The sequence below is a fragment of the Bos indicus genome, chromosome 10 (genome assembly GCF_029378745.1).
Source record: "Bos indicus isolate NIAB-ARS_2022 breed Sahiwal x Tharparkar chromosome 10, NIAB-ARS_B.indTharparkar_mat_pri_1.0, whole genome shotgun sequence".
NCBI lineage: Eukaryota > Metazoa > Chordata > Mammalia > Artiodactyla > Bovidae > Bos > Bos indicus.
This window is the reverse complement of record NC_091769.1, coordinates 85221785-85242111: the sequence shown is the minus strand read 5'-3', so window position 1 is coordinate 85242111 and position 20327 is coordinate 85221785. Positions and strand designations below refer to the sequence as shown.

General features: G+C 38.9%; 1 protein-coding gene across 4 annotated transcripts in view; it reads right to left on the bottom strand.

Annotated features, from left to right (window-relative positions):
- Window positions 1-20327, bottom strand: part of BBOF1 (basal body orientation factor 1) — a 47785-nt gene that overhangs the window by 5002 nt on the left and 22456 nt on the right. For 2 of the 4 annotated variants that reach the window (XM_070797851.1, XM_070797852.1), the window contains exons 5-11: window positions 18944-19024; window positions 18155-18225; window positions 16844-16988; window positions 15294-15787; window positions 12857-12958; window positions 757-831; window positions 482-596 (exon numbers count right to left, since the gene is read on the bottom strand). In XM_070797851.1, the coding sequence (XP_070653952.1) occupies window positions 482-596; window positions 757-831; window positions 12857-12958; window positions 15294-15787; window positions 16844-16988; window positions 18155-18225; window positions 18944-19024 (1083 nt within the window). Of the gene's footprint in view, window positions 1-216; window positions 597-756; window positions 832-12856; window positions 12959-15293; window positions 15788-16843; window positions 16989-18154; window positions 18226-18943; window positions 19025-20327 lie in introns of those variants that run through there. The other 2 variants (XM_019969224.2, XM_070797853.1) reach the window with 1 other exon arrangement.

Here is a 20327-nt window from a genome sequence, read left to right as displayed (position 1 = left end):
AGTGGGTTGCCATTGCCTTCACTGTGTGAAAGTGAAAAGTGAAAGTGAAGTTGCTCGGCCGCGTCCAACTTGTAGCGACCCCATGGACTGCAGCCTACCAGGCTCCTCCATCCATGGGATTCTCCAGGCAAGAGCACTGGAGTGGCTTGCCATTGCCTTCTCCAGGTCATTATGTTTATTCTTACATAAATGATAGTACATATTTTAGCTGGGCTGTATATTTCAAAAGGCAATTTATAGGTTTTCCACACTAAAAGCACAAATATGCATTTGTATTCAATATATGCTTTCCTTAATATGGACATTGATATTAAAATGTCCACAATCCAAAAAAAAAGTCCACAATCTCATACTAATGTTATTACTCATTTCACTGATCCCTGAGAACTGACTAGTAGAGAAAAGAACTGTGACTTAGAAGAAGCTGCATGAGGAAGAGGAACAGTTACGTGTATTGTTTGGTTAAATTACAGCTCCTTACTGTGTCAGACTCTTGTGATCCTTTCTGAATATTGCGTATCAACAGTTCACCAGTAGAATTTAAGATTGGTACTTGCTGGGTGATGAACGTTTGATCTTGAAGCTTATTTTCATCCCTACAATAATGACAGTGAGACTTGTCAACAACTGTACACACATGGAACTTGGTTCAAAAAAATAGACTTATGTTATTCTCACTCAATTCTTGTATGTATAAGATGTCCACAACCACCACTGCGATCAGGCTCACATTCATTGACTGTCAAGAGAGCTTACCCAGACTCCTTTGTTGTTTCATCGTCGGGAACAACATAGTCTGGAACTGGAGGTCTAGAGCTCTGGCTGTATTTCCTGTAGTGGGGATATGTTAACAATGAGGCAGCGTCGTCACATGCCATGTATTTCAACTACACTTTTAAAACTGCTAAAGGAAAATGTTTCAATTGGATGGGTTTCTAATTTTCAAAAATGCTATTATACACACACAGAGGCAAGTATATTAGGCAAGTTAATTAAAACTTACATTCTCCTAAAGTTGAGACACTGACTTTAAGAAATGGAAATACTTATGAAGATAATCATGATATTCATACAACAGATAATAATTGTGATGGGCAAGGTTGAACCAGAGTACTGACCAAAAGGAAGCCCAAAAAATTCCCTTCCCACAAAAAGAATCTCAAAACACAAGAAAGTTACCCAATGGAGATAGACCCAGTATGAAAATTTTTCCTAATACTTTGGGAAATCTAGTTTAAGAACAGGAAAATAGGCCCTCTCGCCTTCTGAGATGGCCCACATTCTATCTATTGATTCTCTGAGTATTCTGTTTCTCCCTGAATGAATCTGCTTTATTTTTGGACTATTTAATATGGCCAGATTTTGAATGGGGTTATGCTGCTTTCATATGCATCTAATTTAAGACAAGTTTTAGGAGTGGGGGGTGTCTTTATTTGCTTGCAAAGCAACCTACTAAAACTGTTTGTAACTCTGTGGAGCCCACTTTCAAATTAGGATGATGTTGATTTCCAGTTCATCACTGAAAATACTACTTGTATTTCTTCTGTCTAGAATGCTTTTTCTACCTCCCTTTTGTTCCTGTTTCCCTTTAGAGATCAGCTCAAGTTTTTACTTCCTCAGAGACTTTTTCTGATCTCAATTAGGTCAGACTCCCCTAATCTAGGCTCTCTTACCACTAAATACCACTCCTTTGAACCTATGTCAGAGTGGTATTTTTCTTTGTGTGATGACATGAACAATATTTTTCTTCCCACGTAGATCATAAACTCCCTGAAATCAAGCATATGTCTTTATTTGCTTAACACTATATCCTCAATAAATTGTCGTTTAGTCGCTCAGTCGTGTTCGATTCTTTTTCGACCCCATGGACCATAGCTGCCAAACTCTTGTGGGATTTCCCAGGCATTAATACTGGAGTGGGTTGCCATTTCCTTCTCCAATATATATGGCATTCAATATATATTATGGTAAATGAATTGATGGATTAAATAAAAATTTAAATAGCTCCATAAATGTTTATGGAAATGTTTCTATATTTTTCATATGGAAAGTATGGTTTTCCATATTTTTCATTTGCCTTTCATACCACCTTCATTTCTTTTTTTGTCTGTTTATGTTGCTTTATTACAACAAAAACAAAATATTATCTGTATTATTTTGGCAATAAATGGCAAAAAGATTCACATTTCCATAGCCCTACTAGGTGTTTGTTTTTTTTTTAAATTTTATTGTATTTTTAAATTTTACAATATTGTATTAGTTTTGCCAAATATCGAAATGAATCCGCCACAGGTATACCCGTGTTCCCCATCCTGAACCCTGCTCCCTCCTCCCCCCCCTACCCTCCCTCTGGGTCGTCCCAGTGCACCAGCCCCAAGCATCCAGTACCGTGCATCGAACCTGGACTGGCGACTCGTTTCATACATGATATTATACATATTTCAATGATATTCTGCCAAATCTCCCCACCCTCTCCCTCTCCCACAGAGTCCATAAGACTGATCTATACATCAGTGTCTCTTTTGCTGTCTCGTACACAGGGTTATTGTTACCATCTTTCTAAATTCTATATATGCGTTAGTATACTGTATTGGTGTTTTTCTTTCTGGCTTACTTCACTCTGTATAATAGGTTCCAGTTTCATCCATCTCATTAGAACTGATTCAAATGTATTCTTTTTAATGGCTGAGTAATACTCCATTGTGTATATGTACCACAGCTTTCTTATCCATTCATCTGCTTATGGGCATCTAGGTTGCTTCCATGTCCTGGCTATTATAAACAGTGCTGCGATGAACATTGGGGTACACGTGTCTCTTTCCCTTCTGGTTTCCTCAGTGTGTATGCCCAGCAGTGGGATTGCTGGATCATAAGGCAGTTCTATTTTCAGTTTTTTAAGGAATCTCCACACTGTTCTCCATAGTGGCTGTACTAGTTTGCATTCCCACCAACAGTGTAAGAGAGTTCCCTTTTCTCCACACCCTCTCCAGCATTTATTGCTTGTAGACTTTTGGATCGCAGCCATTCTGACTGGCGTGAAACGGTACCTCATAGTGGTTTTGATTTGCATTTCTCTGATAATGAGTGATGTTGAGCATCTTTTCATGTGCTTGTTAGCCATCTGTATGTCTTCTTTGGAGAAATGTCTATTTAGTTCTTTGACCCATTTTTTGATTGGGTCATTTATTTTTCTGGAGTTGAGCTGTAGGAGTTGCTTGTATATTTTTGAGATTAGTTGTTTGTCCGTTGCTTCATTTGCTATTATTTTCTCCCATTCTGAAGGCTGCCTTTTCACCTTGCTAATAGTTTCCTTTGTTGTGCAGAAGCTTTTAAGTTTAATTAGGTCCCATTTGTTTATTTTTGCTTTTATTTCCAATATTCTGGGAGGTGGGTCATAGAGGATCCTGCTGTGATGTATGTCGGAGAGTGTTTTGCCTATGTTCTCCTCTAGGAGTTTTATAGTTTCTGGTCTTATGTTTAGATCTTTAATCCATTTTGAGTTTATTTTTGTGTAAGGTGTTAAAAAGTGTTATAGTTTCATTCTTTTACAAGTGGTTGACCAGTTTTCCCAGCACCACTTGTTAAAGAGATTGTCTTTAATCCATTGTATATTCTTGCCTCCTTTGTCAAAGATAAGGTGTCCATATGTGCGTGGATTTATCTCTGGGCTTTCTCTTTTGTTCCATTGATCAATATTTCTGTCTTTGTGCCAGTACCATACTGTCTTGATAACTGTGGCTTTGTAATAGAGCCTGAAGTCAGGTAGGTTGATTCCACCAGTTCCATTCTTCTTTCTCAAGATAGCTTTGGCTATTCGAGGTTTTTTTATTTCCATACAAATTGTGAAATTATTTGTTCTAGCTCTGTGAAGAATACCATTGGTAGCTTGATAGGGATTGCATTGAATCTATAAATTGCTTTGGGTAGTATACTCATTTTCACTATATTGATTCTTCCAATCCATGAACATGGTATATTTCTCCATCTATTAGTGTCTTCTTTGATTTCTTTCACCAGTGTTTTATAGTTTTCTATGTATAGGTCTTTAGTTTCTTTAGGTAGATATATTCCTAAGTATTTTATTCTTTCTGTTGCAATGGTGAATGGAATTGTTTCCTTAATTTCTCTTTCTGTTTTCTCATTATTAGTGTATAGGAATGCAAGGGATTTTTGTGTGTTGATTTTATATCCTGCAACTTTACTATAATCATTGATTAGTTCTAGTAATTTTCTGGTGGAGTCTTTAGGGTTTTCTATGTAGAGGATCATGTCATCTGCAAACAGTGAGAGTTTTACTTCTTCTTTTCCAATTTGGATTCCTTTTATTTCTTTTTCTGCTCTGATTGCTGTGGCCAAAACTTCCAAAACTATGTTGAATAGTAGTGGTGAAAGTGGGCACCCTTGTCTTGTTCCTGACTTTAGAGGAAATGCTTTCAATTTTTCACCATTGAGGATAATGTTTGCTGTGGGTTTGTCATATATAGCTTTTATTATGTTGAGGTATGTTCCTTCTATTCCTGCTTTCTGGAGAGTTCTTGTCATAAATGGATGTTGAATTTTGTCAAAGGCTTTCTCTGCATCTATTGAGATAATCATATGGTTTTTGTTTTTCAATTTGTTAATGTGGTGTATAACATTGATTGATTTGCGGATATTGAAGAATCCTTGCATCCCTGGGATAAAGCCCACTTGGTCATGGTGTATGATCTTTTTAATGTGTTGTTGGATTCTGGTTGCTAGAATTTTAAGGATTTTTGCATCTATGTTCATCAGTGATATTGGCCTGTAGTTTTCTTTTTTTGTGGCATCTTTGTCAGGTTTTGGTATTAGGGTGATGGTGGCCTCATAGAATGAGTTTGGAAGTTTACCTTCCTCTGCAATTTTCTGGAAGAGTTTGAGCAGGATAGGTGTTAGCTCTTCTCTAAATTTTTGGTAGAATTCAGCTGTGAAGCCATCTGGACCTGAGCTTTTGTTTGCTGGAAGATTTTTGATTACAGTTTCAATTTCCATGCTTGTGATGGGTCTGTTAAGATTTTCTATTTCTTCCTGGTCCAGCTTTGGAAAGTTGTACTTTTCTAAGAATTTGTCCATTTCTTCCACGTTGTCCATTTTATTGGCATATAATTGTTGATAGTAGTCTCTTATGATCCTTTGTATTTCTGTGTTGTCTGTTGTGATCTCTCCATTTTCATTTCTAATTTTATTGATTTGATTTTTCTCCCTTTGTTTCTTGATGAGTCTGGCTAATGGTTTGTCAATTTTATTTATCCTTTCAAAGAACCAGCTTTTGGCTTTGTTGATTTTTGCTATGGTCTCTTTTGTTTCTTTTGCATTTATTTCTGCCCTAATTTTTAAGATTTCTTTCCTTCTACTAACCCTGGGGTTCTTCATTTCTTCCTTTTCTAGTTGCTTTAGGTGTAGGGTTAGGTTATTTATTTGACTTTTTTCTTGTTTCTTTAGGTATGCCTGTATTGCTATGAACTTTCCCCTTAGGACTGCTTTTAAAGTGTCCCACAGGTTTTGAGTTGTTGTGTTTTCATTTTCATTAGTTTCTATGCAAATCTTGATTTCTTTTTTGATTTCTTCTGTGATTTGTTGGTTATTCAGCAGGGTGTTGTTCAGCCTCCATATGTTGGAATTTTTAATAGTTTTTCTCCTGTAATTGAGATCTAATCTTACTGCATTGTGGTCAGAAAAGATGCTTGGAATGATTTCTATTTTTTTGAATTTACCAAGGCTAGATTTATGGCCCAGGATGTGATCTATCCTGGAGAAGGTTCCATGTGTGCTTGAGAAAAAGGTGTAATTCATTGTTTTGGGATGAAATGTCCTATAGATATCAATTAGGTCTAACTGGTCTATTGTATCGTTTAACGTTTGTGTTTCCTTGTTAATTTTCTGTTTAGTTGATCTATCCATAGGTGTGAGTGGGGTATTAAAGTCTCCCACTAGTATTGTGTTATTGTTAATTTCTCCTTTCATACTTGTTAGCATTTGTCTTACATATTGCGGCGCTCCCGTGTTGGGTGCATATATATTTATAATTGTTATATCTTCTTCTTGGATTGATCCTTTGATCATTAGGTAGTGACCATCTTTATCTCTTTTCACAGCCTTTGTTTTAAAGTCTATTTTATCTGATATAAGTATTGGTACTCCTGCTTTCTTTTGGTCCCTATTTGCATGGAAAATCTTTTTCCAGCCCTTCACTTTCAGTCTGTATGTGTCCCCTGTTTTGAGGTGGGTCTCTTGTAGACAACATATGTAGGGGTCTTGTTTTTGTATCCATTCAGCCAGTCTTTGTCTTTTGGTTGGGGCATTCAACCCATTTACATTTAAGGTAATTACTGATAAGTATGATCCCGTTGCCATTTACTTTATTGTTTTGGGTTCGAGTTTATACACTGTTTTTGTGTTTCCTGTCTAGAGAATATCCTTTAGTATTTGTTGGAGAGCTGGTTTGGTGGTGCTGAATTCTCTCAACTTTTGCTTGTCTGAGAAGCTTTTGATTTCTCCTTCATATTTGAATGAGATCCTTGCTGGGTACAATAATCTGGGCTGTAGGTTATTTTCTTTCATCACTTTAAGTATGTCTTGCCATTCCCTCCTGGCTTGAAGAGTTTCTATTGAAAGATCAGCTGTTATCCTAATGGGAATTCCCTTGTGTGTTATTTGTTGTTTTTCCCTTGCTGCTTTTAATATTTGTTCTTTGTGTTTGATCTTTGTTAATTTGATTAATACGTGTCTTGGGGTGTTTCGCCTTGGGTTTATCCTGTTTGGGACTCTCTGGGTTTCTTGGACTTGGGTGATTATTTCCTTCCCCATTTTAGGGAAGTTTGCAACTATTATCTCCTCAGGTATTTTCTCATGGTCTTTCTTTTTGTCTTCTTCTTCTGAGACCCCTATGATTCGAATGTTGTAGCGTTTAATATTGTCCTGGAGGTCTCTGAGATTGTCCTCATTTCTTTTAATTCGTTTTTCTTTTATCCTCTCTGATTCATTTATTTCTACCATTCTATCTTCTAATTCACTAATCCTATCTTCTGCCTCTGTTATTCTACTATTTGTTGCCTCCAGAGTGTTTTTAATTTCATTTATTGCATTATTCATTTTATATTGACTCTCTTTTATTTCTTCTAGGTCCTTGTTAAACCTTTCTTGCCTCTTCTCGATCTTAGTCTCCAAGCTATTTATCTGTGATTCCATTTTGATTTCAAGATTTTGGATCAATTTCACTATCATTATTCGGAATTCTTTATCAGGTAGATTCCCTATCTCTTCCTCTTTAGTTTGGTTTGGTGGGCTTTTATCCTGTTCCTTTATCTGCTGGGTATTCCTCTGTCTCTTCATCTTGTTTAAATTGCTGAGTTTGGGGTATCCTTTCTGTATTCTGGCAGTTTGTGGAGTTCTCTTTATTGTGGTGTTTCCTCGCTCTGTGTGGGTTTGTACAGGTGGCTTGTCAAGGTTTCTTGGTTAGGGAAGCTTGTGTCGGTGTTCTGGTGAGTGGAGCTGTATTTCTTCTCTCTGGAGTGCAATGAAATGTCCAGTAATGAGTTATGGGATGTCTATGGTTTTCGGGTGACTTTGGGCTGCCTGTATCTTGGAGCTCAGGGCTGTGTTCCTTGCTGCTGGAGAATTTGCTTGGTATGTCTTGCCCTGAAACTTGTTTTGCTTGTTCAGTCGCACTGAGGGGAGGTAGGGAGGGATGCTGCAAATAACACTGGCGTGTGCTCGCAGTGCCTCAGTCACACTGGGTCTGCCCCCAGTTCATGGCGCGTGTAGCCTCTCTGCCCACGCTGCTCAGGCTCTAGGTTGCTCTGCCGCGAACCATCCGCGGCCCGCCCTGGGCTGCCTGTACTTCCCAGGTCCAAGCCGCTCAGGTTCAGGCACTCAGGTAGTCCTCAGAGGCGCAGACTCTCAGTTGGGCCTGCGTTTTGTGCCCTTCCCAGATCCGAGCAGCTCAGGTGATAAGGTGTTTTGCGCGCCCGATTGCTGTGACTTATCGCCTCCCCGCTGCTCGGTTATCTAGTTGTGTACCGGCACATCTTCTCAGGCAGATGTTGACCGTCCAGACCTCCAAGAAGTTTTAGTTAGCAAAGAAGCCTGCTTACAGTTTTATAGATAATGTCTCTCTGGGGCTGCGATTGTCCCTTCCGGCTCTGGCTGCCTATCACCGGAAGGGGATGGTCTGCCGCCGGCTATCTCTGTTCAGTCCTTTATTCCGTGCGCGGGCCTGGCGGTGTCATAGGTTAGGGCTGGCTTTTCGCGTGGTAGATATCCCACAGTCTGGTTTGCTAGCCCAAATTATTTCGCTCAGATAGTGCTCGGGGTATTCAGGCCAGATTCTTGCTTTGCAGCCCGCGCCGCGCCTCCCTGCCCAGCCCCCGCTTGCTAATGGCGTATGCAGGCGTCTGCGCTGCTTCTCCGCTGGGGAAGTTACCGTAGGGCTCGCAATGTGCGGGTTTTAATTATTTATTTTTCCTCCCTGTTATGTTGCCCTATGTGCTTCCAAGGCTCGGCGCAGATTCGGCAGTGAGAAGGTTTCCTGGTGTTTGGAAACTTCTCTCTTTTTAAGACTCCCTTCCCGGGACGGAACTCCGTCCCTCCCTCTTTTGTCCCTTTTTTTGTCTTTTATATTTTTCCCTACCTCCTTTCGAAGACTTGGGTTGCTTTTCTGGGTGCCTGATGTCCTCTGCCGGCTTTCAGAAGTTGTTTTGTGGAATTTACTCGGCGTTTAAATGTTCTTTTGATGAATTTGTGGGGGAGAAAGTGTTCTCCCCGTCCTACTCCTCCGCCATCTTAGCTCCTCCTCTCACCACCTTCATTTCTTAAGCAAAAAATCTTTTTTTAATTCATTTTTTAATTTAGGCTGTGTTGGTCTTCATCGGTGTGCTGTGTGGGCTTTCTCTAGTTGTGGCAAGTGGAGGTTACTCTCTAGTTGCAGTAGGCAGGCCTCTCATTGCAGTGGCTTCTCTTACTGTGGAGCACGGGCTCTAGGGCACAGCAGCTTTGGTAGTTGGGGCACGTGGACTCAGCAGTTGCAGTTCCCAGGCTCTAGAGCACAGGCTAGTTGTGGTGCACGGGCTTAGTTGCGCCAAGACATGTGGGATCTTCCTGGCTGAGACACCAAGGAAGCCCTCTTAAGCTAAAAATCTTAAACATTTTTTTTCTCTATATTCCTTATATTCTTAATCACCACGATCTGCTTCTCCTTCCGTAGTGTGTCTGTTTCTTTTCTTTATTCCAGCTGCCTCCACTCTTGCTTAAATCCCTCACCACACATGCCCAGAGCTGTGCAGCAGCTTCTGCCCATCCCAGTTCTATGTATGTCCTTCAATCTGCCATACATGTCACTGTGTTAGGTTAAGGTCAGCTCTGAGAACAATGATGTAAACCCTTCCAGTAGGAGCATCTAAAAGTATGGCCTATTGTTCTTTGTATTCCTCCAAGGCAGACAAGAAAACTATGCTGCATTACTCCAGAATCTATATTACAAAGTTCAGAATTTTCTGCATGGTTTTTAAGGTTCATCATAATTCAACCCATAGATTAAACTTTATTTCTAATTACTAATTACTTTTACAAATAGCTGTGAAAAGAAGAGAAGTGAAAAGCAAAGGAGAAAAGGAAAGATATACCCATTTGAATGCAGAGTTCCAAATAGCAAGGAGAGATAAGAAAGCCTTCCTCAGTGATCAGTGCAAAGAAACAGGAAAACAATAGGATGGGAAAGACTAGCGACCTTCAAGAAAATTAGAGATACCAAGGGAACATTTCATCCAAAGATGGGCTCAATAAGGACAGAAATGGTATGGACCTAACAGAAGCAGAAGATATTAAGAAGAGGTGGCAAGAAAACACAGAAGAACTGTACAAAAAAGATCTTCATGACCCAGATAATCACGATGGCGTGATCACTTACCTAGAGCCAGACATCCTGGAATGTGAAGTCAAGTGGGCCGTAGGAAGCATCACTATGAACAAAGCTAGTGGAGGTGATGGAATTCCAGTTGAGCTATTTCAAATCCTGAAGGATGATGCTGTGAAAGTGCTGCACTCAATATGCCAGCAAATTTGGAAAACTCAGCAGTGGCCACAGGACTGGAAAAGGTCAGTTTTCATTCCAATCCCAAAGAAAGGCAATGACAAAGAATGCTCAAACTACCCCACAATTGCACTCATCTCACATGCTAGTAAAGTAATGCTCAAAATTCTCCAAGCCAGGCTTCAGCAATACCATGAACTTCTAGATGTTCAAGCTGGTTTTAGAAAAGGCAGAGGAACCAGAGATCAAATTGCCAGCATTCACTGGATCATCGAAAAAGCAAGAGAGTTCCAGAAAAACATCTATGTCTGCTTTATTGACTATGCCAAAGCCTTTGACTGTGTGGATCACAACAAACTGTGGAAAATTCTGAAAGAGATGGGAATACCAGACCACCTGACCTGCCTCTTGAGAAATCTGTATGCAGGTCAGGAAGCAACAGTTAGGACTGGACATGGAACAACAGACTGGTTCCAAATAGGAAAAGGAGTACGTCAAGGCTGTATATTGTCACCCTGCTTATTTAACTTATATGCAGAGTACATCATGAGAAATGCTGGGCTGAAAGAAGCACAAGCTGGAATCAAGATTGCCGGGAGAAATATCAATAACCTCAGATATGCAGATGATACCACCCTTATGGCAGAAAGTGAAGAGGAACTCAAAAGCCTCTTGATGAAAGTGAAAGAGGAGAGTGAAAAAGTTGGCTTAAAGCTCAACATTCAGAAAACTAAGATCATGGCATCCCATCCCATCACTGCATGGCAAATGGATGGGGAAACAGTGGAAATAGTGTCAGACTTTATTTTTCTGGGCTCCAAAATCACTGCAGATGGTGACTGCAGTCATGAAATTAAGACGCTTACTCCTTGGAAGGAAAGTTATGACCAACCTAGACAGCATATTAAAAAGCAGAGACATTACTTTGCCAACAAAGGTCCATCTAGTCAAGGCTAGGGTTTTTCCAGTAGTCATGTATGGATGTGAGAGTTGGACTATAAAGAAAGCTGAGTGCCAAACAATTGATGCTTTTGAACTGTGATGCTGGAGAAGACTCTTGAGAGTCCCTTGGACTGCAAGGAGATCCAACCAGTCCATCCTAAAGGAGATCAGTCCTGGGTGTTCACTGGAAGGACTGATGTTGAAGCTGAAACTCCAATACTTTTGCCACCTGATGCAAAGAGTGGACTAATTTGAAAAGACCTTGATGCTGAGAAAGATTGAAGGCAGGAGGAGAAGGGGATGACAGTGGATGAGATGGTTGCATGGCATCACCGACTCAATGGACATGAGTTTGAGCAAGCTCCAGGAATTGGTGATGGACAGGAAGGCCTGGCATGCTGTGGTCCATGGGATTGCAAATAGTTGGACATGACTGAGTGACTGAACTGAATTACTCTTTATCATCACCAAATTTCCTCAAGCCAGGAAATTTCTCCTTAGTGTTGCCTAAATACCCTCCAGACAAAGGTCCGTATAGTCAAGGCTATGGTTTTTCCAGTAGTCATGTATGGAGGTGACAGTTGGATCATAAAGAAAGCTGAGCACTGAAGAATTGATGCTTTTGAACTGTAGTGTTGGAGAAGACTCTTGAGAGTCCCTTGGACTGCAAGGGGATCCAACCAGTCCATCCTAAAGGAAGTCAGCCCTGAATATTCATTGGAAGGACTGATGTTGAAGCTGAAGCTCCAATACTTTGGCCACATGATGTGAACAACTGACTCATTGGAAAAGACCCTGATGCTGGAAAAGATTGAAAGCAGGAGAAGAAGGGGATGACAGAGGATGAGATGGTTGGATGGCATCACCAACTCAATGGACATGAGTTTGAGCAAACTCTGGGAGTTGGTGATGGACAGGGAGGCCTGGCATGCTGCAGTCCATGGGATCACAAAGAATCAGACTGAGCTACTGAACTGAAATACCCTCCACCCAGTCTTCCCTCTGGGCTTTTTCTCATGGTGTCTACAAATTCCTAGCCTGATGTACCCTCCTCACTCTCTCTACCCTCCTCACTCTTTACCACTATCCTATAAGGCACCCACAAATTTGCCCTCTCAGTCTTCCCTGACTACTCCAGCCCACTGACAAATTGCCTGCACTCCAATTACACTTTATTGTGCCACCTAATTTTCCTTGTTACGCTTGGTTTTGTTTGGGAAATCAAACTGTAAGCTCTTGAAATCAAAGGCAATGTCCTTTAATTCTTTTGAATCCCTACAGTACCATGGTGCCAAGCATTTAACAATCACTTGATAAGTGGTTGATTTATTTTAGCGACTTTATAGTTCATTACCAGGGTTACAGTCACTGATAAAACATGGTGAAGAAAGAGTAAAACTAATCATTAAAAATAATTATTTGGAGTAACTGTGGTTTTCTGTTTTCCTTTCTAGGTCTTTTTTTTTTTTTTTTTTTAATATTAAAGAGTCCCATGGTTACTATTCAGCTTTGTAATCATTTACTTATCTTTGCAGACCAATAGAATCTTAACAATTGCTATGCTTCTCTTTAGTTACCACTCATTCAGCTGAGCAATGTTATACCTTCTTAGGAAGCATTAGCTTAAACACCTAAGATTAATCAGTTTTTCTCTCCCCTTTAATTCTAATTCCTCTTTCATTTTGGTGTTCACTTATACATCTCCCATTCTTTATCTCTGGGAATTGCAGTAGCTATGCAATATGACCTTGTTTTATTTTCTGCTTGTTTCCCATTCTCTTAATTCTAAATAAGAATATATTCACTGTTTCTATATGGTTTCTAGGTTTGATAGAAAACTAGTATTTCACTACTGAAATAGGGAGTTACCTAGGAACAAAGCCATTCATTTTTGCAAAGAGCAGTCTCAAGACTTTCTCCTTCTGCTCCCAGGTCAAATCTCCAATATCCACATTTCCTTGAATATCTGTCCTAAAGAATTTCAAAGAAAAAAATGGAAAAAAGTATGATCAAAGGAAGCATCTCTTTTTAAAAAATATATAAAATATGTAAACATGAAAAAAGAACATTTCCAAATCATAACTGAATATTACGATGTTTCCAAATGTAATGACTACAAAGCAAACTATGTCTCGGAGGAGGCGATGGCACCCCACTCCAGTACTCCTGCCTGGAAACTCCCATGGACAGAGGAGCCTGGTAGGCTGCAGTCCATGGGGTCTCGAACAGTCGGACACAACTGAGCGACTTCACTTTCACTTTTCACTTTTCACTTTCATGCATTGGAGAAGGAAATGGCAACCCACTCCAGTATTCTTGCCTGGAGAATCCCAGAGATGGGGGAGCCTGGTGGGCTGCCACCTATGGGGTCACACAGAGTCGGACACGACTGAAGTGACTTAGCATGCTAGCCAATTTGAAGTTTTACATAGTAATTAAAATGAAATAAAAACTGTAACAACATGAAAAAAATCTGTGCCCAAAGGTTAAGCAAATAAACAGAATAGAAAGTTGTGAGGCAAAATTATGTATCCAGATAATTATGTATCCACAAAGACAAAAGAAGTAAGAAAAAATAGTTGTTTGGTGCAATTACGGATAAATTCCTTTTAGCATGTCTTTAGTATTAGATATTTTGCTATGAAAATAGAGTGATGAGAGGTAAATATATAAAATAACATGTAACTTATCTAGTTTACTTCTTACCTCCAAATAAGGGTATAGCTAAGCTTTCCAGGCATGTATTTATCTATACTATAACTTTTCTAAAGGATTTATAGTCTACTTGCTATTTACAAAAGTTGGCTAACATATAGATACAGTATAGATGTAGAATGTAAAAAACATTTGCATATATGTCAATTGGGTTAGTTTAGATTTTGCCTTGTGATCACCATATACTTTGTCCTTCCCAATCTGCCTCTTCAGCAGATACTGTAATATTTTAACTACAATTTCTGCTTTCCTGGTAGATGCAATAGAACACTAGGGTTAAGGTGATTAATTGCTCAGAAGGCAGAATAGGAAGAGTCCAGTTTCTGCAATAATAATGTGGAGAGTCATTTTATGTACCTTCCTCTGAAAACTTATATACCACTTAATATACAGTAGATTTAAAAAATGAAAAGAAACTGCCTTATATATGGTGGGGACTCAACTTGCTTGATATATTTAAAAAAATAGAAAAAATTACAGTGAACCTCTGGTAGTAGTTATTATAATAAGTCTATTATTATAATAGAGTAATAGTGTTATTAATAGACTTCCAAATATGGCAAGAAGATAAAAAAATTATAGTATGGACATTTTTGAAGAAGAGTAACTGGCCATGTTCAACCTTCCCAACAGCTATATAATTTAAAAGAACTTTCATATTAGCCCATTAAAAAATAATTTAAAACAGAAAATACATTTGGAAGCCCCTCTTAATAAGATACTAAGTGCATGGTAGTAGGGATTTTTTAAAATTTCTTAAGGCCCTTGAAGAATCTAATTGCATAGGGATATAAAACAATTTTTTCAGAGTAATATTTAAAATGTACTATAATCCATGGTTTATAGGGTGAAAGTATTCAAACAGATATTCATGCTAACAGGAAATAATTAATTATTGTATATAGCCTGTGCGTGTTAGTCACTCAGTCATGTCCAACTCTTTGTGGCCCTATGGACTATAGCCCGCCAAGCTCCTCTGTCCATGGAATTCTCCAGGCAAGAATACTAGAACGGGTTGCCATTTCCTTCTCCAGGGGTATATAGTCTGCAACTGTCTGCCTTCATCATGGTGGCAGCAGATCTCTTCAGTGTACTTTAGACACTTGTAGGGACTTTCGGTTATGACAGAGTTATGTTGATTTTTTAAATTAGAGGTTTGGTTAGATATTATTACCTATGAATTTCATCTCAGAATAGTAAGGGGAATATTACAAAATATTTGTGAAAGTATGTTTATCAAAAATGTTTAACCTGAATCTAATCAAACCTTTGAAACAAATTTACAGGAAATGGAAGAAAGGAACGTGTTAAAAGATATTACAGTGACATTCAAAATGGAACAAACAATCCCTCTGACAAGTCTCTGTCATACAAAACAGAGAGACAATCTACTAAGAAGACCCCACACATTATGCTAAGCATGGGGTTACAAAGATGAGTAAGACAGTTTCTCTTCTCAAGTAACTTACTGAGTAATCTATTTAATACTTAGATACTGTCAAACTGAACTTGTCAGGATTTTTATTTCTCTAAAGAGCAAAAAAAAAAAAAAAGAAGTACAAAAGACAAAATATTAAAGCATCATTAGTACCATTTATCAGCCTCCATAAGATCCTGATTCACGCTATTGGTGCTATGTTCTCTGCCATCAAACGTTCGGATTTTGGGATATTCCATTCTTCCTACACATGCCTCTCTCATTTTAAGATTGAAAGCAGTTTGTGCTACCTGTTTATAATGCTTTCTGCTAAATAGGATCTGTTTCTTTACTTGGTGTAGAGCATCTAAAAAGAATCTTTCCACTTCTGTTCTCTCATCTAGTATGTTCTTGGCCAGCTTCTTTATTCGATTCATTTCCTTGTCCTTCATCTGAAGAAGTTGCTGCAGCTTGAAAATTTCAACCTGACCTGCTTGGTTCTCTACCATTGCCTGTTGCTGCAGTTTTAAAACTTCAGTCTCAAACTCTTTGGTCATGCAAACCAGAGCATTCTCCAGGCTTACTACCTTCTTCTGAAGAGTTTGGATTTGTAATTTCTGCTGGGTAAGTTGCATTATCTTTTCTTTAACCAATAGATCATTGATCTCCTAAAACAGAAAGATGAGGGAGGTGTGAGTTTTTTTTTTAATTAATTTCAGACGTAAAATTTACTCACTAATTTCCATTACTTTAAGAGGTTTGAGTTTGAGGCCAGGTTGCAATGGTGATATTTTTGCTCTTCTGTGCATAAAGAGTAAGAAACATCAAGAGTCCTTTTCTGGACTTAACAAAGACCACAAATTTTACTAATCAAGGCATTTTCCTTCTTCTAAAATTATGAAAGCTTCAGTATTTTATATTATCAAAAGAATATCCCAATAAGACTATACAGTAAAATTACTATAGTAATTTAACAACTACATACTGCCAACTGTGGCAATCTGCTAGTTGCCTGTCCCAGTGTCCATTTTCCACTTTATACTTCATAATAAAGCCCTAATTTTATTCAGAAAAGCACTAAGCGCAGATGAAAACTCCCAGTTTCCCTAGTAGTTCAGCAAAGCCATGTGACTAAGCTCTGATGAAACATTTCGCTGCAAGTGGAAATGTATATAGCACTTTCAGGAAGACCTCTGAAGGGAGGAGCATACTGTCTTCCTTCTTGTTCTTCTCCCTTCCTGTTGTGAGAGCTCCAGCAGCTGTTGGGGGCCATGGGGTGACTCTGTGGAGATAAGCCACGTGCTGCAGAACAAAGTTAAGGAACCCAAGTGTCTGCTAACTTTGTGGCATTCCAGCTCTGGACTGCTTACCTCCAGACTTCCTTTAGGGAGAGAATACACCCTTACATGGGGAAACCACTGTAGTCACAGCTGAGAACCTATTCCTAAGTGATTCAGGGACCAACTCTAAGCAACATAAAATGAATACAAATGTATTAGAGCACAGGAGTTACATTTATGTTTCAGAGATATTCTTTATAAAGCCAAATCTAAAGTTTCTTATAAATTATTCAGTAATTAACTTCTCAGGTAAGAAAAATACATCAACCAGACAGAAGAAAAATGGCCCTATTGTCCTTATATATCATTACTATACTCAGTTCTCACTATTCACCAAACAAACAAGTTGAAAACAAACAAGAAAGTTTAAATGAGAATGGGAACCTTTTGCTGTGAAAGGAAAGTCTGAGTCTCTTGCAACTTCTGGGAGTTTTTTTGTAGAGCATCAGCTTCCTTCAGATGGTATGCGAGAGCTTTCTGGAGATAAATATTCTCTTTAAAAACACTTCTTCCAGCGTTGTTCAATTGCCTAAAAGACCCCAAAACACAGACCTAAGTTTTAAATATTACCAAAGTAGATCAGTGACTACTTTATCCCCTAACATTAATAGTAATGATCATTGGGAATTCCCTAGCAGTTCAGTGATTAGAACTCAGAGCTTTCACTGCCATGGCCCAGGTTCACTCCCTGGTCAGGGAACTAAGATCCTGTAAGGCACGTGGGCAACAAAAAATAATAATAATAAATAATAATGACCAACACTTATTTAGCTTATGGTGGGTACTCTATACTTGGGTGGGGGTCTTAAAACTAAGTTCTCACCAATGGAAAAGTAAAGAGTGATATGTTACTTCCAGTCCAAGGCAGTTAAGGGCAGGTATGTGTTTCCCATACTCTCTCTTTGTCCATGTGACTGGACATAAAGAACAAAATGGAAGCAGCCCAGGCTCCTGAACCACCCCTGGAGTACAGTTGTCAGACCCACATTAGATTAGAAATAAACCATTGAAACCTGGGGGGCTTCCCAGGTGGCACAGTGGCAAAGAATCTGCCTGCCAATGCAGGAGACACAAGAGACTCAGGTTTGATCCCTGGGTCAGGAAGATCCCCTGGAGTAGGAAATGGCAACCCACTCCAGTAGTTGTGCCTGGAAAATTCCTTGGAAAGAGGAGCCTGGCTGGCTATAGTTCATGGGGTTGTAAAGAATCGGACACAACTGAGCGACTGAACACATTAACACATTAAGACCTAGTTTATGCATTAACACAACACAGTTACTTATATAACTAATATACCTATCCACTAATTATTAATATCCACTATTATAATATATTATATATAACTATTAATATCCACTAATATACCTCATGATAACCATGCACAGTTGGCATTATTAATACCATTTTTAGATGAAGAAATTTCAAAAAATTTAAGAAATCTTCCTACAGTCAATTAGTATACATGTTGAGAACTAAAGTGTAACTTCAAAGCCCAAGTTTTCTCCCCCACACTCTGCTGCTACAAAGAGGATGGGAGGAAAAGGGGTGGAGACACAGAGAGAAGGAAAGTAAACTAGAAAATATGAAGGGAGCAAACCTGGAGAGAAGAGGGTAGAAAACATAATAAGAACAAAAAAGACTAGCAAAGAGGTGAGAGAGGCTACTAGAAAGAAAAAGGAGGCAGTGGTCTCTTACACAACAGCTTCATGGTGGGCTCTGTCTGCCAGCATTATTATCTTCTTTTCAGCCTCTTTTTCTAGTCTATGCTAAAAGAAAATAGGCTCTTTTAATACAGTTATATCTAGATTATGCTTCTATCCCACTCCCAGGTTATTCAGTACACAAACCAGAAACTGAGAGCCACTTTTTAAAGCAAATCCTTTTATATAAACCTGACATGAGTACTTATTTGCCTCACCCTCACTTCCCTACATGCCCAGCAATTTGTGAAAAAATCTATTTAATTCTTTCCTAAGGATGAAAAATTAAAAAATTAAAAGAATTAAAGAAAAACCATGGGGACTCAGAAGATTCTGTAGAGGAGAAGTGTTCCAAAGCACTTCTCATAATGTGGAGAATTAACTCTAGATGCACAGAGAAATGTGGAAACTTGTGATGCTAAAGAATACTTCTGAGCCCCTTTTATTAACATCCTTAGTTAACGTGACCAAGGGAGGCCTTCACATGAGCCACAGGAACCTCTCCAAGCCCACCTCCCCACGGAAAGTGGCACCTGCAGCCTTAGTTCCACCAGGGGACACCAAGCTGGGGTGAGGGGCACTGTGTCCTGAAGTCTTCCTTGCTCAGATGACAGTCCCTCTTGAAGATTTCAAGAATGTCTAACTAAGGCTGAGATAATCTGCGGTAGATAATCTTCTTATAATAAAATGCCCAAATGAAAAGTTATGCCTCAGAATACATATAAATACACTTATTTTGTTCTAGTACACACAATATTTACTAATTAATGCAAATATGTTGTACCTTTTCTTCAAAAAACTTGCCTTCCAGTCTTCTAAGTGTCTCCTGATGTTTCCGCTCTGTGTTCCTTAAATCCTCCTTTAGCTAAAATTAAAATAACCAAAAAAAACAAAGACTGGTCAGTAGGAAATGGGGTGGATTGGGGTATGCTGTGGCTGCTGCTCAGTCGCGTCTGACTATGCGACCACTTGGACTGTAGCCCACCAGGCTCCACTGTCCACAGGATTCTCCAGGCCAGAATACTGGAGGGGGTTGCCATTTCCTTCTCCAAGGGATCTTCCCAACCCAGGGATTGAACCCACTTCTGCATCTCCTGCATTGGCAGGTATCTTCTTTACCACTGAGCCACCTGGGAAGCCCCAGATTGGGGCATATCCCTGGAACATTCTCAATCAAGAAACATTCTCTGTCACACATTACCTCTTAATCTTAACACACAGAAAAACCTCATGCCCTCCCTCCGAGTACCATATTTCTCATAAATATTTATATATTGGGAAGATCCCCTGGAGAAGGAAAAGGCTATACCCACTCCGGTATTCAGGCCTGGAGAATTCCATGGACTGTATAGTCCATGGGGTTGCAAAGAGTCGGACACGACTAGGCGACTTACACTTTCACTTACAAGATTAGTACTGAGTTTCTAAAAAGCTTTTCATGAATAACAGTTCTCAGAACATTCAAATAAGTTATTATAATACTCATCCCCACCAAATATCTTCATTTTAAACACATGAACTCACAGAATCATAATTTTCAGAGTTGGAAGGAATCTTAGGAGTCAGACTATACAAATCTCCCACTTAACAGGAATCTTTACTATGAGAAAAATATCTAGAGACAGAAGTACCAATAATTCAAATCACATTAATTTCCTAGGCTGCCCTTTAAGAGTTCTCATTTTTAGAAAATTCTTTCTAGTATAAATATAAAAAGTATCTCCCTATGATTCTCATAGATGGATCCTTCTATCCTCTAAAACTACATAGACTAAAAAGAACAGAAAATTCTTCTAGGCAAAAGAAAAAAAAAATTGAGCTAAATAACCCTGATTCTGAAGGCTATATTTATTGGTAAGAACCAATCAGATGAAATAGGTATGCTCAATCTAACATTCATGCCACAAAAAAAAGCAATAGAGAAGGACTTTCCATCAGACAGACCCAAGGTTCAACTGTTACCTCTCTCACCAGCTGTTCTAGCAAATCATTATCTTCTCTAAGTCTCAGGTCTCCAGGGTAGAAAGATAATAATAGAAGCTATCTCATAGAGACATGGCAAGGATTAAATAACAAATAATACACATAAAATACTTAGAATAGTAATAATCATTTAATACAGAGGTTAGTTGTTGTTGTTCATCACTAAGTTGTGTTTGACTCTTTGC